At 38.8% G+C, this 26,259-nt stretch overlaps 1 protein-coding gene across 1 annotated transcript; it reads right to left on the bottom strand.

Annotated features, from left to right (window-relative positions):
- Window positions 1-9,924: 9,924 nt before the first annotated feature.
- Window positions 9,925-18,481, bottom strand: LOC127419210 (V-type proton ATPase subunit S1-like). The gene is made up of 10 exons (XM_051660426.1): window positions 18,302-18,481; window positions 17,790-17,916; window positions 17,440-17,514; window positions 16,893-17,083; window positions 14,067-14,107; window positions 13,838-13,923; window positions 12,920-13,182; window positions 12,526-12,576; window positions 12,200-12,437; window positions 9,925-11,149 (listed from the first exon to the last, which is right to left on the bottom strand). Exons 1-10 carry the CDS (start codon window positions 18,454-18,456, stop codon window positions 10,940-10,942), a joined length of 1,437 nt encoding a protein of 478 aa, XP_051516386.1. The 5' UTR covers window positions 18,457-18,481; the 3' UTR covers window positions 9,925-10,939.
- Between the last annotated feature and the right edge of the window lie 7,778 nt (window positions 18,482-26,259).

The following is a 26,259-nucleotide window of genomic DNA, read 5'->3' as shown; positions in this document are numbered from 1 at the left end:
TCCTCGATCACTCCTCCACCCTTTCAGGTGGACAACAGCTGCTCCTCCCCGGGTGGACCGGAGTCAAACCTCCGACCCCCAGTGGACAGAACACCCCTCCGCATTTCTGGCAGCCTGTGGGGACACTCCTCCTCCCCTGGCAGCGGCCCTACCTCTCTAGGCGGTCGGGGAGTCCAATCCCTCCTTGCTTTGCGGACGGCAGCCGTTCCCCGCATCAGGGCGGTCAGGCTCCTCAATCCCCCGGTGGATAGCAGCAGCGCTGCCCTGGGTGGATGGCACTGTCGAGATTCTACAACGGTTATCCCTCCTCCCTCCCGGGGTTCGGCACCAATGTAAAGGGGTTATAAAGGAAAGGAGGAGGCGAGAACCAGCTTGACAATATAAATAAAGTTTAATGATAAACTTAAACAAAAACACACATAAACACATACAGGGCAGCTGCCTATAGTTCTCTCTCTCTCTCGAACTGCCGTCTCCGGTAGAAAAGCTTGTGGGTTATACACATAACCCACAAGCTTTTCTGCTCCATCCATGACATGCAACAGAACTGCCCCTACTCCATAGGGTGATGCATCACATGACAGCACAATGTCTTTGTCTGGATCTAAATGAACTAGTAGTGGTGCCAAATGCAACAGTTCCGTTACTTTGAGTAATGCTTCCAGCTGAGGTGCCAGCCACTTCCATGAACCACCCTTTTGAAGCAACTGATAGAAAGGAGCTAGCACTGTGGACAAATCAGGTAAAATTTGCCATAATTGTTCACTAAGACATTTAGACTTGCTTTAAGAGAATGTATCTTAAATATAAGTGTCTTTTGTATATCAGTCTATTTTCTTTACTTTTCTTTACTTCTGCGAGTGCAGTAAAGACAAAATATACTTATATACAAGATCTATTCTCTTAAAGCATGTCTAAATATCTTATATGCTGCTTCCCAGGTGAATGCATCCTTTTTTAAAGGATTTTTAGATATTTTAAAATATTTTTATTTTTAATAATATATTCAACATTCTCAGATAACAATTTTGTCTTCTGCAGTATAGCTGCTAAAGAAAATGTACATTGTTTTAAAGGTGTTTCAGATATTTATATTAGAAAACATGCCAAAACAAAAACAAATCAAAATATAATGTATAATGGGGCGAAGACTACCCTCTCTCACATTTCTGTTCACTTCAATCCATCTTTAACTAAAAAAAAAAAAAAAAAATGCTCTCTTATATTGCCAATTTCTGAAACATATACTGTATTATGATACAGTAAGTCACGAGCCACCACGTTATAATCTAGCTGCAGCAAGCACACCTGAGGGACGAGCATCCCCGTGCCAGAGTGTGCAGTTTCAGCCTCTCCCCATTAGATAGGTACATTCACGCAACTCATAGAAGAGGCGCTGACTACACAGAGAAATGCCAGTTTCGGAGTTTGTAGTTATTTACATGAACTGCTTCTGTATTATTTGAACTTTAGTAAAGCTATAATGCATTAAATATAACTGCATTAAAGATGTAACGACAGGGTGTTTCCTTTAAAGACGCTCAACACGCAAGTTTTGCTTCAGTGGAACGGCAGCACCAGCTCCACTTATTCCACAACGAGAGTTCTTCTGTACTTACTTATTTTGTATTTTTGCATTATAATTCCCTCATACTTTGCGATCTTCATCACCTGAAGCTGTTTGGAAAATTTAGAGTGCACCTGGACTGTGAGCCTCTCCTCAGTCAGGTGCAAACTGCAGTGCTACTTTAATGTGATCTTATGTTATGTTAAATGAGATCAAATGACTATTCGACAACAACAAAAATTTCGATTTTTTTTTTATTGTTGACGTTGTCGATAACATCAACTAATCATTTCAGCCCCACTGAACAGAGCCATCTTCCTTCAAAACTTGGACAATGGGTACTGCCCAGTTGGAGAGCTCAATAGGCTCAATAACACCTAACTGTTGCAGGCTCTCCAATTCCACTTCCACCTTAGCCTTCATGGTATACGGGACTGAGTTTGGTTTGAAGAAACGAGGCTGTGCTTGGAGAGCCACATATAATTTCACTGTTGTGCCATGTAGCATGCCAAGTTCCTCTTTAAACATCTGCATACTTGGATAAGAGGTCCTCCACAATGATCATGTACGTAATTTCGCCCCAGTTCAGCTGAATTTTCTCAAGCAAGTTTTGATCCATCAAACTTGGACCTTTTCCTTCCACCACTATTAGCTTTGCAGTACTTTGCTGGTCATGGTACACAATGCCCACCTTAATTACTCCCAGCAGTGGAATGGTGTCACCTGTATATGTCCGCAGAGGGATACTTGCCTGTGTTAACCTCCATACTCAGAACTTTCCCATTTACTTTCAATATTGCACAAATGGGCTTTATCTGGGGCTCTGTGATTTTGAACATATTAAAGGCAGTCTCATGCTCTTCCTCACTTACATGATGCAACTTGGACATGGACTTTGTTTTACTGTCCCCCAGCCCCTTCTTACCTTTGGAACTCCTGCACTTTTTTGCAAGGTGTCCCTTTTTCTGCCATGCATGACACACAGTGTCTTTAAAACCACAGGCAGGTGCAAAATGTGCCCCTCCACAGCGGTAACATTCAACTTGTTTAACTGACTTGCCTGGTTTTTCTTTTGAGACACGGTGCATCACGTTCTGTTGATTACTGCCAGTTGCTGTTTGCAAATCCATTGTATTGTTAGCAATTTATTTCATCGTCAGTGCAATCTCTAGCGCTTTTTTAAACGACAGTGTGGCCTCCCCCAACAATCGGCGCTGCATGCTGTCATCATTAATGCACACTAACTGACACGTAACATGTCCTCAAAACAGTCCCAAACTCACAGTACTCCGAGATCTGGCGCTGCTCCGCAACGAAACTTGCCACTGACACCCCCGGCTTGCAAGAGTACATGTGAAATTTGAAGCACTGCACAATAACAGAAGGCTTAGTGTTGTGATGATTTTGTAGCAATGTCACCAACTCCTTGAAGCTATTATCCCCAGGTTTTCATGGTGTTGCTAAGTTCCTAATAATAAGTTTGTAGATTTTAGCTCCACACACATTCAGAAGGATTGATCGCTTCTCCTCGTCTGAGATCTCGTTTGCGAAAAAAAGAGCTCCAATCACTCCACATACTCGACCCAGTCCCCATTCTTCGTTGAATTCACTGAGCGAGCCGATCATGGCCATGTTGAAGGCAAAAAAAATTATGCAGTCAGGAAAGACACCTAAACTAAAATGCCACTTCTTCTAAAACACTAACATGTATACTTGTCGCCAAAAAATTTGGTAACTTCACCAAAGAAAACATAAGCTAGGCTTAGTACATGAACATGTTTTACTCAGAGAACTTGTTACTTTCAGCTTCTCAACAGGCTGTACACATTACACAGGACAGCACACGGCTCGGCACCAATCGCTCTCATAATGGAACAGTACAGGACATTAGGACTGAAACAAAGCATTACTAAATAGACTCTGTAACAGGTTGTAAAAAACTGCAAGTAGCAGCTCAAAAATGCAGCAAGGGTTAAGGGTTTAAAACTGGAGTTATTTAGGAGTGCTCTCCTAAAATCAGATTATTTTGCTGTTCAAGTTAAACCAAGTTTCTTTGTTCACCATGAGGCAGCAGTAATTCGAAGATTCCATATCTCCCCTTCAGTTCTACGAAAATTAACAATCAAGCTGATTGAACTGAATAGCAATCAACATTGTCTATAAATGAAACTATGCATATCATTCAAACATATTATTCTCATTACCTATTATAAGCGATCCTGTGTTAATTCAACCCAGATTCTGTCACTCAGTCACCCTCATGTTTTTCCAAACCTGTATGACCCATATGGAAAGGAGCTACTTTCTGCAGTAACTTCTTTTTAGAGTTGTCAACTGTCCCATTTTTTGGCTGAAATTAGGACTTCCCACATTTTAGCTGCAAGATGCTTGAGGGGGACAGACGAACAGCGGAAAGCTTGATAAATTCGTTGGATGACGAAACAGTCCATATTGAAGGCTTTTTGTCCTGTTTAGAAGTGGAAAAATGCTCAAGTGGCGAAAAGTTTGCAACTCTATTCTTTTGTGTTTTCATATGGGATGAGTAAATGATGACAGAATTTAGATTTTAGGGTCAACTACCCCTAGAAAGCATTTAAGACCTTCTGAACTGTGCACATTCACTGAACAGTTTAGTACATGTATATCCTATAATAACTCTGAATTATGGATATTGTGAATGTTACAGACCCCGTACAGAAGGCCACGCTGACAGATCAGAAAAGTCCTGGTAACTGGAGCCTGTATGAATCAAATTAAATGTATTTCACGAGCACATGCGTCCATTTCACAGCGTCCACAAAATGGCGGACGATCTACACATTTTCAATATCTTCACAAACCGGATCATTTATCCACTACATATTTACAACATGAACATACACATAGGAATTAAATGACTCGTATGCATACTGTTTCGTTACTGGGAAAGTCATACCTGTAATAACAGGAAAAATTGAGAAGACAGGAGCAAGCATGTCTGTGTCGCACATAATCCCCAGCAATTGTGAGGGCGCCGGTTCAAGTGCAACACTGCTCCTCTGTACGAGTCCTCAGCTCATTTTCAAAATAAGAGTCCCGATCTCACTCAACAATAGACAATGATTTTCACTTGACATTTTTCAGCTTCCCATACATTTAACATAAAACATTTGTAAAATGAAAAACAGTATATGGAAAATAAACTTTTTCTTCCAAAACCACAATACCCAAAATGTGTACATACTTTAGGGTGTCACATGAAGAAATAGAAAGAATATATCACAAAATGCGGGGCTACACTTTTCCTAACCAAAAGAAAATATGATCCTTTCTTTCTCTTTAAATAGTCAGGAAAAAATACTAATATGCTCATTTTGGGCAGGATTAAAATCAATGAGAAAATCAAATTTTTTGGCAACATGTACAGTAGTCTGATGATTATAACTAAAAATATTTTGTTATTATTTTATGATTTATGAAATTGAATTGTAATCATTTGTAATGATTATTGCCCAGGTTAACACTTAAAATATGCATTTGTATGCATTCAGTAATTTGTTGCATTTGTGAATTAGTTCAATTCTACAATACTTACTGAAAATATATTATTCATGTGCAGTTTATTTATTGGCATTTTGTCCAATACTAACAATTTCTGCCACAGTTTCACTGTAAATTTCTTGCATGCATATTTGTCAATGTCAATTTCCTGAACACCAAAAGCCATGCATTTTGTAAACCCTATTTAGTACAATGTTTTACAAATAAAACATATTATTAGTATTATCAAACACATTGGCCTGCTGTTGTGCTGCACTTAGGCAAAAGAACAAACAGTTGGCACATCATAAAGTTGAATGAGGTCTTAAATCTGTTTGCTGCATTTGTGAATGTGACAGAAAGCATAAACATAACTTTAGCCTAACTAGTCATTACAAATCATGTAAAACTACATTGAATCTGGTGTTTTTATGAAACGGGCTATAATTTATTATCCTGTGTACTGTATTTCCACTTACATTCATCTCCGCAAATTCCATGGGATGGTGCTCATGGAGATGGTGCTTAAGGTTTGAAGTGTTTCCCGCCTGAGCCGATACTTTTTTGCAGCAAACTTTACAGACTGGGTAACCATCAACATTGATGGTGCCTCGTGGGTCTTTTACATAGCCAAGTAATCCCAGACAGCGGACTTCAATTTCTGTGGCGACAGAAATAAAGGTTCAGGCTCGGACATGTCTGTATGATGCGCTTGTACTGGACTTCTGATGTACTCATGATGCGCAGCGCTCGCGACACCTGCATGTCACCTTTAAAACTGAGTGACAGTCAAATGCAGCATGAGGAAGGCGCAATTTAAAGATTTATTTTATCTAGCCAAGTTTATATGATGCTGTGTAAATGTCGCAGATTTTGTCTTAATTAAACTGATTTAGATTTTTGAAAAGTTCTGAAAAAATCTGTCTTTATCTTCATGCAATACCGTCAATGAGAAGATTTCAACGGTATGATAACCGTCTGTTTTGAAACTGAGGTATATTGTGAAACCTTGAAACTGTTACATCCCTAATGCTCATACACTCCTTTACTATATGCAGTTCTCTAGCTTACGAAGGTTAGGCTGTCATCTAGTGGACATACTCAGAATAACAACAGTTAATGGAACACAACATCTTCCCTCTGTGTTAAGACTAATACTTCAGCAGTAATTAAGTGAACGATCCTTCTCATAAATGAATTATTATAGTAACAGTAGCGACTAGCAGTTTCAATATGAAGAATTGTCTGACATAACCATGTATAACGTGTAACAATCAATAATCCTGACATTGCTTACAATTCAAATGAAACTATTTCTTATTTATGAAATTTAGATCACATTGTAAAGAACACTTTTAGATTAAGTAGTTCAGACATAGCATTAAGTCTTTTTTAGCTCATTACATAGTCCTTGTGCTATTTAGGTTTGGATATAGTACGTGGCTGATTTTGTGTGAACAGTGTTTTGAGTGGTTTGAGTGTACAGCCTTGATTTCCACTTTCAGCCGAAGAGGAGGAACGCCATATGGAATCCGACAAAATCTTAACAGGTCCCTGTGTGTAATAAAGGTCATAATGTCCCTTCAGTCCCTGTGGAGAGGTACTTGGTAGCATGCATTGGCCAGGTCAATAGTGGAGAATAGTTTGGTGCCACGCAGGCTGGAGAGTAGCTCATCAATGTGCGGTAGGGGGTAGCAGTCTGTAACTATAGCTCTGTTTGGTTCACAAAGGTCAGTGCACATTTGTATTCCACCATCCTTTTTCCTGGTAACTATAATAGGGATACCCAAGCAGAGGCATCAGTTTCCTCTATGATGCCAGCCAGCAGCAGACGGTCATTTTCAGCAGAAACCGTCTAACCACAAACGGCGCAATAGCTGATGCGCAGGCTGAACTTTATGATCGATTTTGACCCTGTTTATGAATTGTTTGACACATCCTATCTCAGATGGAGGAGCAGCAGGAGGTGGGGCGGTAACTGTGGACAGAACAGGAGTACATGGAACTGTGGTAACGGTATCGGCATTAATAGAGAGGTGTAAAGCACTAATTAAGTCCATGCCAAGTAAAGCAGTTCCTTCTTCTACTATGAAGAATGTGGCTGGAGCACAAGAATTAGCTAAACGTACCTGAGCATGGAGACATCCAAGTACTGGAATGTGTGTTCGTGTGTAGGTCACCAGTCTAGCAGGAGACAATTGGACAAATCTGAAGAATCCGCTGTAGACATGGTGCTGCAGTATGGAGACAGCAGACCCCGAATCTACAAAGAGTTGTATCTCCTTAGCAGCAGAGGGAGGTGTATGAATACTGACAATGCAAAACAGTCTTTTTGGGGTGTGATCAGAGTTACCTAAATACAATATAGTAATGTCAGGTAACTGTATCTCATGCACTTTACTGATTGGAACAGAACGGCATACACAAGTAAAATTATCTTTTATTACAAGCAGGCACTGAGCAGAGTTGGCTAAATGCTTATCGGAACCACACCTAAAACACGATCTGCATGGAGAAGGGATGGCAGCAGCAGCATGTGGCTTAGCTGGACGGTAGTGCTGTTTGCTTCTGGATCTGTGTGTTTTAGACTACACGGCCTGCACTGGAACCCCTCTGTTTGAAACCATTTGTTTAGCTTGGTCGGTAGCAGCTTCCATCTGGGTTGTGAGTGTTATAGTGTCCAGTGTCAAGTCCATCTCCAGTAGCAAACTTTCCCTGATACTGATACTTCCATGATCATGTATCATGTCATTGGATTTGTAGTCGAAACTGCATGTGGCAGCAAGGGCATGCAAGGCAGCAACATATTGTTCGATAGTCTCATGTGGAGCTTGAGCTCGCTTCGTGAATGCATAGCGTTCAACAACAACGTTAACTTTTGGAGTAAAGTGTTTCTGTAATGCGCAGAGCAGAGGCATATGTGTCACCTGTTTCCAGCAGAGCGTAAAAAATTTGCTGTCCCTCCGTTCCTAAGCAGTGAAGTAGTGTAGCTCTTTTACGGGCGTTGGGCCAAGCATCCCCCGCTGCGTTAATCACAAGCAGGAAATTCTGAAATATTCGCTGCAACATGTCGAAAGGCATTGCCGGTTCTCCCGGGAAGGGCAAAAACATAGCTGGTGCTGAAACACACACAGACATGTTGAAAAGTCGATGAAAAGCAAAACTGCAGTGCTGGGTATCCTTGCTGCCAATTTGTGATGTTGTAACATACAGTAGAAAGATGCCAAGAGGATAATCCAATGTCGCCAATTTGTGGTTTTGTAGCATGCAGTAGAAAGGTGCCAAGAGTATAATCCACCAATCTTTAATCTGGAACGGAGATTCATACATCCATTGCTAGTGTACATCTAGTGAACATACTCAGAATAACAACAGTTATCAGAACACAATGGTACTGAATGATTACCATATTCACATCCCAATAGTGTTTACCACTGATCATTTGTACTACGAAGTCCAGTCAAAGCATTCACAGCTAATTGTGTGCTAAGACCTATGTATCAATATGAAAATGCGAAAAGGTCTGCACTCTAAAAATACTTTTTTAGATTCAAGCTGGAGATAAAAATAGTACAAACGTTTCGGTTGTCTGCCTTCGTCAGTGTAACAATTTACTTGTTCTCAATAGTTATATAAAAAGAGCACGCTACAAATCTTCAGGTGATCATATCAAACAATCAACCAATCAATCCACAGACTCCAATTCAATTCAACAATAAAATGACAGAAAACATGAAAGATCAAAATCTTCATTTAAACCCAAAGGAGACATAGTCTGTAAATGAAACATCCAAAACGCCTCTCTTTGTAAAAGTTTTTTATCGATATCTCCACCTCGGTGAGAATTCATTACTTTCCCAATGCCTACACATTTAAGTTGTTCAATACTGTGACTTGCATTGTCTATGAATTCCATTTTAAGAGAAGTGACGCATGCAATGAACAGAGATTAGTGCGCATATTGAACTTGAATGAACTGTGATAAACATCACTTCTTTATCACTCTAAAATCATGACATTTAACAACCTAGTAGTGCTGACAATTAATAAATCTGAATTAATTTGTGTTTTACCCCTGATGAGCCCCCTTCCTCCCACAGGTGAACACTCCCCGGGGAAAACTCTTTAATTAGCCACTCCTGAAGCATTTGTCATAGTCAAACATTTATCAATAACAGAAACATTCTTTTATACCAGTTTGAACTGAAGTAGTACTTTTTAACCACCAGCAATACATTATAATCAGTTTAACAAAGAAATATTTTTCTCATACCATTTTAACATTTTTCCCCTCTCTTTTTTTAATGACCACCACATATGCCCTTCTAAAAATGCAAATGTACTTTTTTTGCTTCCACAAATATTTGTAGTCTGAACCACAACCATTTAAGTCTTTAATTTAAGCTAAAATCCCAACATTGTGCTGTAGAAAAGACACCTCCACTTAAATCTCCACACTTTTAAAGGCACCTCCGCTTAAAAGGGCACCTTTACATTTGTGAAGTGCACCTTTAGATTTGTGAATGAAAGGGGCAGGGGCTTGCGCCCCTGTAGCCCCTGTTCTGTGCAGGTCAGTGCCACTGCTGTATAAATTACACTATCATTTATTTTTGTTGAAGATATTAAAATGTACGGTGTTATAACAGATAAATGGCATAAAGAAATAAAAATATATGGAGTGTATTTTTAACCTTCTTTTTACAACTTAAATATTAAAAAGATTGTTTCACTTTCATGGTAATTATGAATGAAGACATTACTTTTCAACATCTCTTTTAAAGAGAAAATAAGGCTTGTACTTCATAGTTTTACACAAGGGAGCTGATTGAGACGCACTCTAAAGTTTTGACAAACAGCACTTTTTCCTCCATTGTGTTTATTAAAGAGAAACAATATGCACATTCAAAAGCACACACTGTTCAAACTTTCCTGCATTAGATGATTAATAACAATCTTTTATAATAGCACATACATTGTTTCTTATTTTATTATTACATACCAATTATGATAAATATGTGAGAAACAGATTACAATACATACTTTTGGATTGGTTATTTAGAGGGGAAAAAACCCCAGCTTTTCTCTTGGTTAATGCCTTTAAATACAGTGCACAACCATTTTTCAGTAAAGCAAGATCCATATTCCCATTATTCCCATATTTCCCCCATCCATATGTGGTCATAAAACATCAATTCTCACAAAACTCAGGGGATCAACTATAGACACTGGACTACAGCAGGTACACTCAAAAAAAAATACTATATTCATAAACACCACAAATAAATTTGATTTCATCTAATAACTTATACAACAATTATCTTAATATTTACAATTACAGCACACTCAAAACATTAATGTTCATGAATAATGTATCTCTGTTGCAGCAATAAATCATAACATGCAGATTTGCAAAGACGTATTTTAAATGTCAAATGGTTTTTACAAGCATCAAATGACTGGCTTAAGCATCTAATGACAAACACATATTACAAAACCAAACAAAACAATTCACATTTCAAAAGGACAGTACCTCAATTAGCAAATTCCCTTGTCAATAAGATTTTCCCAGAAATGTAAACACAGGGATTCAAAGAAATTATAGTGCTTATGAGAAATGAAAAACATATATATACGCAATAGATTAGTCCAAAATATTATAGATAATAGATTTTGGGGTAAAATATGATGCTGTAGTGAGATTCAGTCATAAACATGCTTCTTCATGGAATGATCATCACTGCAAGAACCAGCAGCACCTCGACACACAAAACGACAAGTACAGAACAACACATTCTTTCACCCAAGCAAACACTGATGCTGTGAAGTTGAGAAAGGAAACTGGCTCTGAGTGTTTCACTCGGTCTGGGGCACAGAGATGGCAGGACCCTTGGGGTCATCGAAGCGGTCCATTGTGCGGAGCTGCATGATCATGTGCAGGCCATATGTGAGAACCAGCACCATGAGCAGAGATGTCACCAGCCCCATCCAGATACCAGGAGTGAAGAAACCAGCACAGTCATTGGCGTAAGAGAAATCCTTCCCGGCCACGTTAAAGCCCTGGATCTGTAACACACCACACGGTGAGAAAATACTGCTTTAGCTTTCACCACACCTCATCTAACAATCTGACTCATTTAACCCTCCAAGACCTACTGTGGTACAATCACAGTTACTTTAAATCAATTAAATAATACCCATTTTATTGTAAAACTAGTAGCTGGCACTCTGAACTGTCTCACGTCACAACTTTCTAAAAATCACACATAATTCACCTCATAACAAATTATGCTTAAAAAAAATCAAGATTTGTTTTTTTTTTTGTTTTTTTAATAATGAATGGCTTCCTAAAAATACATTCAAAGAGAGAAAAAAATAAGAATCATTAATAGGCATGCTTGGGTCTTTGAGAGTTGAGTTCCATAATAGTATGTATTTTTAAATGTGAAACAGAATGTTCAATGGAAAAAAAAGTAGGACAGTACTTCATTTGATTGAATGGACCCTTTTTCACAGACTGTTATAAAGTGTTTCTGCCTTATTTAGCAGTGTAAATCTAGCAAAAGTTGTAATATTTGCAAATGTTTTATTATTTTGTGTAAATTTATAAAATAATACTTTATATTATATTACCACGGAATTACTCTAGAAGTAATATGATAGGTGTGTGTGAGAAACAGATCAATATTTAAGTCTATATTTTTACTATAAATCTCCCCCTTTGACCTGACCCAGCCAGCAGCTGGCTGAATGTGAATGTGAAAGTGGAGATTTACAGTAAAATTTTGATCTGTTTCTCACCCACACCTATCATATCACTTCTGAACACATGGATTTAACTACTGGAGTCGTATGGATTACTTTTATGCTGACTTTGTGCTTTTTGGAGCTTCAAAAGTTCTAATCACCATTCACTTGCATTATATGGACCTACAGAGCTGAAATATTCTTCTAAAAATCTTTGTTTGTGTTCTGCTGAAGAAAGAAAGTCATACATATCTGGGATGGCATCAGGGTGAGTAAATGATGAGACTTTGACCATTTATTTACTACCAGCCATTTTGATTGTTTGCCCTTTGATTTTTTATTTGTATTTTATTTTTTTTGAGCAGATACCTGGAAGTCGTCAAATGAGATCTGCCACTCATTGGCGTTGTCTTTGGCCGAGTGTGGAGAGAGCTGAGGGTAGCGGGAGCTGCTGACGGACTCACATCGGTACGAGTACTCAGCTGGAGCGTAGATGTGACGGCTGGCGTTGAACGAGGCCTTTTTCCCATCATACTCCAACTGAACCAGGTCCATGGTGAACCAGCGGCGAGCCGAAACCTTATAGTGACGCTGATTCATGACAAAACTGAGGAGAGCATGAAGCACAGGTCAACCTCTGTACTGACCCACAGAGACTGAGATTATGTGTGTGAATGACAGACTTTGACACTTACATGAGCTTGAAAGAATGGAAATTCAGGACATCCACATAGTTCAGAACCAGCCTGTCGTTTAAATAGAAAATTCAAAATCTTCACGGTTATGATGTCAAAACCACAAACTCATTAGCATATGACCAACCACGCTGTGGTGTTGTTGCTAATTACACATGCGAAAAGTTTAGCCACTCATAACAGAGGTCATTTTCTTTTAAAGTCACGGTAGCACGAAAAAAGCCTGCTAGTGTCAGAGTGTGGGAAATAGTCATGAAAAACAAAATCATGGCTAAACTTGACTAACAATATTTGTGGACTTAAATGCTCTAGAAGTGTAGAATACAAGCTGAAAGTTAAGTTAAAAGACTTAAACTGGAAGGGTTAATCCAAGCAGCGGCTGAGCAGTATTTACCTAGAGTGAGTCTCGTTGCAAGAGGATCCAGTCAGGTCAGGCGTCACTCCTTCACCAAAGGTTTTGGAGGTGAGGTCGTGTCTCTCCCACTTTCCTGACTGATACTGGCTGACCACCAGTTTCTCCGCCCAAAAGAGGATGCAGGTGGAGCCCTTCTCCTTAAACTCTACCGGCATGTATGGAGCAGGAGGCTCCCCGTGCCGAGACTGCAGGAGGGAGCGTGAGCCAACAGAGTGTACGGCGGGAGACGCCTCCTCAATCACCTGAGACAGATTACCTTTAATTTACTGCATTCACAACAAAATACTGTGTGTGACATAATCACATAAACTCACACAGACACAATCAGAAGCAGTATTGTATGTTTTGTAGCACAAACTGCTCATTTTCAAATGAAAACTATTTGGAAATGCATTCAATTGCTAAAAATGTAAACGATATAATCAATGTAAAGGCCACTGAAGGTAGGGCTGGGTGGTGTAACGGTACATATCATGCAACGTGTCAAATGAGTCAGCAGAGCATTTGCTGTACCCCTTTAATAAATGTGCCTGTTGTTATAAGTGGGCAGGACTGCTTTACATGATTAATACATGAAAGCAACTATGAAACATGTGAAAATACAGAGCTGGATGTATCCCAGACAAGTCAAGTTTAGAGTTTAGTTGTTTAGAGTTTTGTGCCAAGCAATACCACTTTAATATAGAATTCAAATAATGTGCGATCACAGGCGGGTGTGTAATAGGTATTACCATATGGTTATCTAATATATAAACACTTTTTGTCATTTACTTTATATATGAATAAGTAAAATAACTACTGTATATCATGATATTCACTGTAACCATGTCATAAAATTATACATTCCGTGATACTTAAAGATGTGTAAACGTGTAGAGGTTTGTGTCAGGGTCTTACTCGTGAGGGCCGGAGCGCAGTGAACACAGCAGTGTAAGGCACAGACTGAGCCTTCATGATACTCAGCACCTGACCAATCACCTCATCTGCAACAAACAACAATACGCAGTTGAATTTTGATTTCTATGTCTGTTTAGCTTAGCTTCAGTTTTATTATTATATGTGTGATCAGATGGTTGATTGGAGCACAAGGCTCATGATTGGTCATGCGGTTTGATATGACACTTACCGTTTCCACTGAGCACCTCTTTAGCAGACATCATATCAGGCCTGCAAGAAAAAGACAATCTTTTCATGTCCTCCATTTCAGGTTTAAAGAAGGTTCAAGATTCAGGAATGCTCCTCTATACACCATTTATTTCTTTTTTCTTGGTGAAGAACTGCTCAACCCTACTGATGAAAAACTATGGCAATGTTCAGAATGGCATTCTACCATAAAACTTGTACTAATTCAAGCAAATTTTCCATATGCATGGAATATCTGGAAGACCTTTTACATTTGCCATAAAGTACAGTCCACAGCAGAGTACACTGCATGAATACTGTATGCCACTGAATGCAATGAGCTTGATTTGACCGTTCATTTGCAGAGTGATGAACGAATGAGAAGATTTTTGAACATCTTTTAAATTTTTTGTTTTGTTAAATGAAGGTCTAACTAAAAATTGATATAGAAACGGTTTTACCAGACCTTCATTTATTTTTGACACTTTTCTGAGCAGATTTTACAGTTTTAACCTTTAATCAGACTCAATGTAAAAAAATGTTGGTTAAAAATGAACAAATTGCCATTATTAAGTACATAAACAATCAGTGTACCAAAAAAAAAAAAAAATAAATAAAAATGATTTGTATTTTGCACTGTCGGGTTCAATTTGGCACGAAATCGCTGGCTAATGATGTTCGTCCTTGTGTCATTACGTCATGTCCGCACGCATGGGAAAGAAGTGCCGGCTGGAGAAACTAACTACGCTGTTCAACTCAGTTCAGTCACACTCACACAGTTCAGGACAGCATCGTTGCACTCTTGATGGATGTTTATCTGTTATCCGTTTGGCGAAGTTGTTTACCTGCTATAATTCTTGGATATGTTTTCTGGTAGGGTTGTTGAAGCTTATATTGCTTGTCATGCTTTTATGAATTGAACATTTCTCACGATGTATCTACGTTGTAAATTGACTTCTTGTAATTGTTATATTGCGTATTTAAGCGATTTAAGTGTAAAATACATTGAAATATGTAAATAACAGTGTTGTTTATCTTCATCAAAGCAAGTAATATTTCCGTTTCAAATGTTTAATCGTATAACATAATATCAACATGATAATAGCACATTATGACTCCAGCTCTAGTCATGATCACGCACAGGCGATGTCCAGTTAAGCTTAAATTGGGAGATTCATCCACCAGAAGAGCAGTGCCAGAACACAACTGACGTAATGTGTTCTTCTGCAAATTGCTTGCAGTTTTAAGTTTCAACCACAAATGTCGCTAGAGAGTGCAAAGTTACGTAGTGCAGCTTTAAATATAAAAAACTTAAAATAAAATTATAAAAATGCATTTTAAAGGGGTCATGAAATTCAAATTCAAATTTTCCTTGATATTTAGACATATAAGAGGTAACTGTACTATAAAAACATACTGTAAATTTCAGAACTCAAAACTTCCTCCCCAGTCTAAAATTAGCATTTAGTTTCCACCTGTTTGAAACATCAGGCTTTGAAAACTGTGTTCTTGTGCTCATCTGTGCTACATTTAATTGTTGGTGTATGTAAAAAGGCACAAGCTGGACGTCTTTGACCGTTTGGATGCGTTTCTGGTGATCTGCACCTCAGTGCACTATGTGTGTGTCATGTTTTACAGTGCTATGGACTGTGTATTTGTGAATATCAGCGTGGACTGCTTGTAAACCATTCATAATATGATTCAAGCTTTGCAAAGGAACTGTAATTGAAGAATGGAGCAGTTAAAAACACTTGGACTTGACAACAAAACTGTAAGTAAACAGTTTAATTCATGAATATTTCAAATGTCATGACTGTTTGATAGTTTATGATGTTGATGCTTGAGTGAACAGTTGAATATATTCCGATGCAATGTGTTGGATGTGCGTTGTGTGTAAACCCTGAAATTTAGTTTTATAATGTTGTGGAGCTTGTTTATTCTCCTTCAATTGAGTTTCAAATATGGCTGAATTTGAGGGGCTGCATGATGTTAGCCAATCAGAACAGTGAGCGTTTACATTGAAGTTTAAATGAGACGCTGAGGACAAACCTGAGAGTTTGAGACAGAGGGCCAGAGACAGGATGGTTTTTATCATAAAATTATCATTTATTAATAAACTATGACAGTTTTGGTCCAAAAAACTTTACTGATATTATCAGTGGGCCTCAGGGAAGATAATAAAATTATTTTTTTTAAAAATAGCATTTCATGACCCCTTAAATAAAACATTTTATTATATGTTTAAAACTATGATCACCTAAACAAAGAGTGAAACAAACAATTTTATTATTTATTGCGTCAAAATGACTTCTATAAACAAAGTGGACAAACTTGTTAACAAAGTGGACAAAAGAATCAGTGAAGAGCATGCTTCACTGAAGGGGGGTCATTTCTAATCAAGCTGTAATTTTGCTATATTATGGAAAAGTGTGAAAATTTTATGTAATTGTGTGTATTTAGGTTACATAAAATTTTAACTATGAAATTAACCTTAGCAAGACAAAGGCTTCTGTAATTTTATTTTAAAAACATTAAAAATGTCATTTCCAATGACACTGTGGTGGGAATTTATGACTTTCAACAAATACGGCATAAATGTCCTGTGATTCATGTCTATACACGTTTGAGCATTGTTAATTGACAAATTAAAAAAAAAATTATAATATTGAGTGTTTGAAAAATGCTTTATCAATAATTTATTTTCTAGAAGTCCACAGTGCTAGAAGTGCCTGAAGTTGCAGAAACACTCAGATACTGCACAGTTAGCAGTAGGATAGTATTGTGTTCTGAATATACAGTAGCTAATGTGAAAGTTGAAAGATTAGTTTACCCGCCGCTGTATGGGAGGCGGAACACCAGCAGTGCGGCGACAGATGCATTGAGGCGCAGTTGAGCGAGGGTTTCTGGGTTCATATAGAGAGGAGCTGTATCAATCTGATTCTGAAGCAGAGTAGAAACTGAAGCAGTAGCAGACGATGACACAGACGGCAGCCATAATGAAGAGGAGGAGCGCAGAGCTGCCTGTGAATATCACACATACACATACACATACACACACACACACACACACACACACACACACACACGTGCAAAGAACTTTAGACACAAATCAACAAAACCAACTAACAAGCACTTTCATGGGGTTTTAATCTGAAATTAATTATCCAACATGACAAGTATTAATGGATTCTATAGAGTATACCTTGGTTTCACAAAACATTAACATTTGGTTTCATTATTCATAACAACATTTTTAAATTTGAAGAATTATATTGCCTGGTGCTCTATCTCATTCAGGAACATACAAAACAATACACTTCTCTAATTTAACTGGCATTAAATTAATTTCATAAGAATTTGAAAACACATCAGCGTACCTCAAGATTGTGGAAGACGCTGTCCTGTTTGTTTCCGAATACTCCTCCATACATCGTGAAATCATCAACACTCAACTGAATGAGACATGGAGGTAATTCAACCAATCAGATCACAAAATATTACATCTGCAAGAACTTAAAGGCAGCATGAAATGCACAAGATTGATATAGCACTACATGCATGTGTGATGTGTTTGTTGTGTATGTGGATGGTGCCAGAGACTTCTAGTGTTGTTGATGTGGCAGCACTGGCTTCATGTCTCACTCAAGAGATGCATTTCACAAAAGCAAGCAGAGACTGCTTCACATGTCTCTCTTTATGAAAGGAGAAGCAATGATGATGTGCATACTTTATCCTGCAGGAAGAGCAGCAGGTTATGTGGTGTAGTGCTCATAGCTCTGTTCAGATATGACTCCAGCTCATCCATTGACACTGTGTGACCCGCTGATGGAGCATTCACAGGAGACAGGACAAACCTACACAATACAAACATTAATAAGACAGTCCTTTAAAAATAAAACAAATGAAGACAAAACTACAGAATTAAATCATTACAGTCTCAAAAACCTAGTGAGCTGTCTACCTAGGCACGACAGTAGCCTTCCTGCTGTAATAAACACCATCAACACTCATGTCTGCAGTGCAATGTAAACGCGTTTATTATGATGAAAAACACTGATCTGAAATAATTACATATGTGGTTTAGTCGAAGGTTTAAATATTGAAAGCTTGAGTGTGTGTTATTTGAGGCTTTTTCAGTACTGGACAGCGACCGTGTCATTCAAGCTAGCATACAGCCGATGCTAACGGTCTCAAATCTCCATCATTATAATCCACACAAATAAACTATCGGACATTTACCCGTCACTCGCCCACGCCACCACAGGCACCTGCTCATCGCCCAGCACCGTGGCGAGCACACAAACAAACGCCAGCAAAATCATCCTGCCGTTACCGGAGAGCGTCCTCACAGCGGCCATCTTCCGCCGACGAGCCGTTACGTCATCACCGGCCATCTTCTTCCACCTCTGCTTCTTCTTCTTCTTCTTCTTCTTTCGGTTTAATGGCGGATCGCAAACCAACGCGTATAGGTGCATACCGCCACCTACTGTACCGGAGTGTGTAACATCAGGGTTTTACATCAGGTTACATAAAAGTAAAAAAATAAATAAATAAATAAAACAACTATATTTTACCGCCTAATCCTGTATTTTTAAGAAAATGAAAGAGAGCCTTGCAGCATTCCCTTATTTTCTCACTCATCCCTAAAATCCCTTCCAAATTCCATCCACGTTCTAGCTCATATCTTATCACGTAAGACGAATTATATTTACTACACCACATAATGGCTGTGTCTCGTTTGGAAGGATGCATCCTCCGGAGGTCGCGTCCTTTGAAGGTTGCAGTATACCGAGTGTCCTCCTTTAAACAAGTCTCCTTTAAACGAGACGGCCTTTGTGGGATGAACGAAAACGGAACATAACATGGTTGCCATGATAGCACGCCACTCTTTAACAAGTGCAAGTGCTTTGAGTGAGAAGGGAACAAAGTTTCTTTGGAAGGGAATGTATGAGGTACATTTTAGGAGAGTTATAATGATGTAAAGAGAAAAGAAAATAGATTTTACAGGTGTACTTTTAGTCTAATACTTTATTTTAATTATATATTAATATACAGTGCTTCCGGAAAGTATTCACAGCGCTTCACTTTTGAAACATTTTGTTATGTTACAGCTTTATTCCAAAATGGATTAAATTCATTATTTTCCTCAAAATTCTACAAACAATACCCCATAATGACAACGTGAAAGAAGTTTGTTTGAAATCTTTGCAAATTTATTAAAAATAAAAAACGAAAAAATCACATGTACATAAGTATTCACAGCCTTTGCCATGACACTCAGAATTGAGCTCAGGTGCATCCTGTTTCCACTGATCATCCTTGAGATGTTTCTACAACTTGATTGGAGTCCACCTGTGGTAAATTCAGTTGATTGGACACGATTTGGAAAGGCACACACCTGTCTATATAAGGTCCCACAGTTAACAGTGCATGTCAGAGCACAAATCAAGCCACAAAGTCCAAAGAATTGTCTGTAGACCTCCGAGACAGGATTGTATTGAGGCACAGATCTGGGGAAGGGTACAGAAATATTTCTGCAGCATTGAAGGTCCCAATGAGCACAGTGGCCTCCATCATCCCTAAATGGAAGAAGTTTGGAACCACCAGGTCTCTTCCTAGAGCTGGCCGCCTGGCCAAACTGAGCGATCGGGGGACAAGGGCCTTAGTCGGGGAGGTGACCAAGAACCTGATGGTCACTCTGACAGAGCTCCAGCATTTCTCTGTGGAGAGAGGAGAACCTTCCAGAAGAACAACCATCTTTGCAGCACTCCACCAATCAGGCCTGTATGGTAGAGTGGCCAGATGGAAGCCACTCCTCAGTAAAAGGCACATGACAGCCCACCTGGAGTTTGCCAAAGGCACCTGAAGGACTCTCAGACCATGAAAAACAAAGATTGAACTCTTTGGCCTGAATGGCTAGCATCATGCCTGGAGGAAACCAGGCACCACTCATCACCTGGCCAATACCATCCCTACAGTGAACCATGGTGGTGGCAGCATCATGCTGTGGGGATGTTTTTCAGCAGCAGGAACTGGGAGACTAGTCAGGATCGAGGGAAAGATGAATGCAGCAATGTAGAGACATCCTTGATGAAAACTGCTCCAGAGTTCTCTGGACCTCAGACTGGGGCGAAGGTTCATCTTCCAACAGGACAACGACCCTAAGCACACAGCTAAGATAACAAAGGAGTGGCTCCGTGACAACTCTGTGAATGTCCTTGAGTGGCCCAGCCAGAGCCCAGACTTGAACCCGATTGAACATCTCTGGAGAGATCTGAAAATGGCTGTGCACTGATGCTCCTCATCCAACCTGATGGAGCTTGAGAGGTCCTGCAAAGAAGAATGGGAGAAACTGCCCAAAAATAGGTGTGCCAAGCTTGTAGCAACATACTCAAAAAGACTTGAGGCTGTAATTGGTGCCAAAGCTGCTTCAACAAAGTATTGAGCAAAGGCTGTGAATACTTATGTACATGTGATTTTTTTCATTTTTTATTTTTAATAAATTTGCAAAGATTTCAAACAAACTTCTTTCACGTTGTCATTATGGGGTTTGTAGAATTTTGAGGAAAATAATGAATTTAATCCATTTTGGAATAGGGCTGTAACATAACAAAATGTGGAAAAAGTGAAGTGCTGTGAATACTTTCCGGATGCACTGTAATTATACATATTATATACTCTGCACCCATCTACTGAGGTACTTCAACTTGGGAATTAACATTCCTTGCGTTTGAACATATTTACGGGCAAATTGGCGTTATTTCCATTGAAGCGAAGAATTGTGGGTTGTGAGTGCCCACAAAGGATACACCTCATGCATCCTCCGAATTCCCATGAAAGAAGGTCGCATTCGAAGGCTGCATTCGGAGTGTCTTACTCGCTTTTATGAAACGAGACAGCCTCGATGACGTATGCTGCCGACAAATGTGACCTCCGGAGGACACATCCTTCCAAATGAGACACGTTCATGTTCAACATTGGCCAGCTTCTTCTTCTTCTTCTTTCGGTTTTGTGGCGGTTCCAAACTTATTGTGCATTTCCACCACCTACTGAGATGGAGTGTGGAGCATCAATGTTGAGGAAAAAAAAAGTTTTCACATCTGTACTAAATTCTTTTAATTAGATTTGTTGCTTTTAAATAGTCTAGTAAAACCTTATAAATTTTTGGTGACTTTCTAAGCAAATTCTGAAGTAACAATCCATATGACTTGATTTGATTTTCAAGCATGACCCTTTCATTATTATATCCTATGCACTATAATAACACATGCTCCACTGACTCTGGCAGTCCACATGTGTTTCACAAGCCTGTATCATGTTTTCCTATGATATGTAAAGACTGATTAAGTGCTGTGTGCCCTATTCAGAGACCTGATATAACCGAATCCTTCCTTCTATTACCACAAATCGATATGACATACTTCCCTTTGTATACTGTACAAGTGCCTTCCTTTTCCCTCCTTATCCCACATTTCCTGCCACATTCCTTGTATTGCTCTTTTTATTAACCCTTTGATTTTGAATTTACTTAATGGTATACTTATTTCTATTTCTGAATTTTTTAAAGTCTTCTTGGCTATAGCCATATATGCTATATCATCTGCTTCCTCATTCCCTTCCACCCCTTCATGAGCCATACAAATAATATTATTTCTATTCCTTGATAATGTAACCTGTATATTGTTTGTAAAATTTCTAATAATATATCTTGTCTTGAAACTTAATAAAACAGAAAGACAAGCTGGTCCTTATATAATAAATAAATAATTTAATCAATTAGCCTACAATAATGACAATTGTGCATGTGCACAATTTTATTTTTTTCTCTGTACTTGTGCATTGTGGGATTTAAATGTATCCGGGTGGCTCAAGTGTTTTGACATGTTCACCAAAATTCGTTCAGATCCATTTAATGATTCAGTGACCATTTCTGGTGATGCCAAAAGGTGGTGACAAATGAGTGTCTTGTGTGAAATTAATCCTTTAAAATGTGTATGTCTACAGACCTACAAAGAGACTTTAGTAGAGGTTTTAAGCATTATAAGAACAAAGCAAATCTATAATTTCCCTACAGTTAGTGAGCTGCTGAGCATGACTTTTATCAAAAGACAACAATAATGGTCTTATAATAATTATGAGTTTCAATACCGTCTGTATGTTTTCATGTATAAAAAAGCGTGTCAACATTTATATTCACTTCAGTAAAATGCCTAAGTGTTCTAAGAACACAGCAGATCTATCTTTTTTCCTACAGTTTGTCGAGTGCACACCAGCACAGAAGTAAAAAAACAGGAGCTGATATTAAAAATAGCTTTACATATTTAAAACAGATCTACTAATCTGCTTAAATTGGCAAAAACAACCTGTCAAACTATTACCTCACAAACATAATGTAAAAAGCATAACTTAATGAAGACTCATGCGCTGATATAAACTCCACTTACAATTTGTGTTTTTTTTTTCTGCAGTGCATTTCACATAATATTGTCAATCAAGAACGATATGCCGATAAATAACTCTCATTTGTGTGTTCCTCATCTCTAGATTATTAATTTAGATCAACATCAATGGCGATAAAAAACATGGATAAATGAGCATTGTTGAAAGCAACTTTGTAGAAATTAAAGGAGCCGCATTGATTAGACTGTCTGACTGACGTCCTATTACGTAAGGGTTGTTTCGGCTCATGAAACTCACCTGTTATTGGCTGGATGGTCAATCGTTCAATCAGCCCAAAGTAACAAAACGCAAAGAATACTGTATACAAATCCACCATTTGGACTCGGTATGGGTTTAGCTTGGAAAAGTGCGGGGGACAAAAATCACCTTTTTAAAGAGTACGGGGGACGTGTCTCCCATGTCCCCTGCAGCTGCTACAGCATTGCGATAAACATTCACTTTTATTAATATTGATAAATGAGTCAAAGTTCCTACATTACATGATATTAAGGCTTGTTTAACAAATGCCTGCTGAAACGGGTGTATAAAACATGGTAAATTATACTCTCTTTTGATAATCGTGCATTTTCAAATTTAAATGTAATCAATTTAAATGCTAATTCTATTTTCGATATGTCAACTACCTCTGTCACATCAAAATAAAAACAAATCCTGTAGGAGAATTCCACAGTCTGAAAGGCAATTCCAGTCACTTGAATGATGGCCACAGTGTTGAACATAACTTAAAAAAAATAATTCACTAGCTTTAGATGTTACAACTAATCATGCCTCCCTGATCGTTTATAACAGATTAATAACAGATGATCTTTTCTTTCTTTCATGCCAAATCTCATCATCCATGCAAGGATGAAAGACACCTGCATTATATCCATAATTATGTTTTCATGGATAGAACATTCCTGAACAGGATTACTTAACAAAGCGTCTATGTGAGAGGTCACGTGACGCCATGAAGGGAGCAGACGTGTGAGCAACGAGCTCTGCACACTTTGTTAAATTTTAATTATTTTTATGTGATTACCTGGCCTACAGACCGGGGACTCGATTTGGTTGGTGCGACGAGAGAGGAGATCCAGCGTCAACTGTCCAACATGTCGGTGATGCTGACGAAGATTCTTGCTGACTTGGAGGATCTCGCTGTAATACGTCGATCGATTACGGTGATGGAAACAAAATTCTCTGAGTTAGTTACAAGAGTGACTGATGTTGAGAGACGAATCGATTGTCTTGAGTTATCAGAGAGGGAATTTCCCGCTAATCCACCCGTGACCAAAGTTGATTTGGAATGTGTTCTTGGAAAAATTGAAGATCTTGAGAATAGAAATCGCAGGAATAACGTCCGAATTATTGGAATTCCTGAGCATGAGGAGGGCAGAGATATGGTGAAATTCTTGGATGAAATCTTCCTGAGTCTGCTCGACATAACGGGCCACGGGCTGGAAATCGAGCGAGCTCACAGAGTTCCGGCGGGTTGATCTACTGAGGGAAACAGGCCCCGATCAATTCTGGTCAAATTTCTGAGATCATCTGATAAAGATTTTGTGTTGCGCCAGGCGAGGAACAAGGGAAGGCTTTCTTGGAAGAATCACAGTATTTTCTTGTTCCCGGACTTTGTAAATTCGATCCAAGGAGTGTAAGAAACTCTTGCATCAAAGAAATATCGTTTTTGCACTGATGTTTCCGGCCAGACTGAGAATAGATACGAAGGACGGTCGCAAAGTATTCACGTGTCCGAAACAAGCAGTCTTTTATACAATCTATGAGTAGGTAAACCATTGGGGTTTTTCTCATGTAAGTGGATCGACTTGCTGTTCATTGACTCTACTGTTGGAGGAATTTGGGCGTCATTTTTGTTTCTTTTTGCATTGACTCCGCCTGGCGGCTGGAGTCTGTTTGGTGGAATAACACTTTTCCTTAAAGAATCTTTTGCATTGACGGAGGATCGCTTCTGCACTGAAGTTCCCGGCCAGATTGAGATTAAACACTATGGATGACCGCAAAATGTTTACATGCCCACACAAAGGATGTCTTTTTTACAGTTGGCAGTCTGAGTAAGTCATGGTGTATTCTTGTCATGTGCCCTCTGAGTGAACTTGACTCTTGATCACCCAAGGAACCGGCATTCCTGTTTTGCTGCTGTTTATGATGGTTCCGCCTAGTGGCTGGAGTTTGCTTTGTGGAGTAACACTGCTTTGGGACAGTTTTGTGGATGAATCTGCACATTCTTTGTTCTTATGCCTCCTGTTGGCTGGGAATTGAATTGCGGAGTTTTTCTGCTGGACATTGGAATGATTACATCATCTGCTGCATTCATAAGCAACCGGTTCACCGTTCATCTGTTTGACTGTTCGAGGACACTGAACGGTTTATAGCGGCTGGAATTTTGTTTTGTGGAAGAACACATCTTTGAGTCAGTTCTGTGAATGAATCTATATGTTACTTGTGTTTATGATGCCTATTGGCAGAGGTTTGTTTTACAAAGTATTTTCTGTTATGTAATTTTGCCTTACAAATTTGTGAGGCAAAATTGAGCAATCCGATGGCAAAGTTGTTGCGGGGGCTCTTGCAGGCATGCATGGACCTTTTGAGTTTGGAGGGATTGACGCCGGTTGGTGCTCTCGTGCACGGGGTTAATGCGCATGTTTTCTTTTTTTTCTTTTTTTGGTTCGGGGGGGAATTCGGGGTTTGAATGTTGCACTAATGTGGATTGTGGTCTGCATAATCTGCTTTTGACACACATTTTTTTCTTTCTATTATATCAAGATGTCAATCATTAATATGAATGGATTATCCCTCTCCACATGGAATGTGAATGGGTTGGGGCACCCCATAAAAGAAGAAAGGTTGTTACTTTTCTTAAGCGTAAGAAATATGATAGAGTGTTTCTTCAAGAAACACATCTCTCCCCACAGGAAGCTGAAAAATTTGGGAAGATATGGGGTGGACATGTTTTTTTTAGTGCTGGCTCAAGTAAGAGCAGGGGAGTTACTATATTGATAAATAAACATCTACAATTCAAATATCGCAAACAGATTAAGGATAAATTAGGAAGAGTCATTATTGTTTTAGCTGAAATTCAGGGACAAAGGCTGATTTTGGCTAATATTTATGCACCTAATGCTGATGACCAGGGTTAATTTATAGATCTTAAAGGGATATTGCAAACCACTGGCACCCCTTATGATATAATATTGGGAGGAGACTTTAATATTTTGATGGACTCAGTTCTTGATCATAGTGAAGCGAAAGTGTGTAAGCCCCCTAGAGCAACAGTGACACTTCACAGGATGTGTAAAAATCTTGGTCTTGCAGATATCTGGCGACTTTTTAACCCATCTGGTAGGGACTATACATTTTTTTCATCAGTTCATAAAATCTATTCTAGAACAGATTTTTTTTATATATATCTAAGTCCCTCATTTCATCTGTAGTCGATTGCTCAATTGGAAACATCTTAGTCTCAGATCACGCCCTGGTGAGTTTAGAGATGTTGCCACATACGGAGAAAAAGAAATCACATAGTTGGCGCTTTAATGTATCCCTTTTGCAAAATCCTGATTTCCAACAAATGTTAAAGGCTGAAATCAATGTTTATATGGAGACCAACTGGTCCTCAGTATCCTCTGTGGGCATGGCTTGGGAGGCACTTAAGGTGGTTCTTAGGGGTCGGATCATACAGTATGCCTCATTCCTCAAAAAATCCAAAGCACAAGAACTTGTGGAATTATAAGGGAATA

The sequence above is a fragment of the Myxocyprinus asiaticus genome, chromosome 28 (genome assembly GCF_019703515.2).
Source record: "Myxocyprinus asiaticus isolate MX2 ecotype Aquarium Trade chromosome 28, UBuf_Myxa_2, whole genome shotgun sequence".
NCBI classification, from domain to species: Eukaryota; Metazoa; Chordata; class Actinopteri; order Cypriniformes; family Catostomidae; genus Myxocyprinus; species Myxocyprinus asiaticus.
The sequence above is the reverse complement of the archived record's forward strand: the minus strand, read 5'-3'. Positions and strand labels throughout refer to the sequence as shown.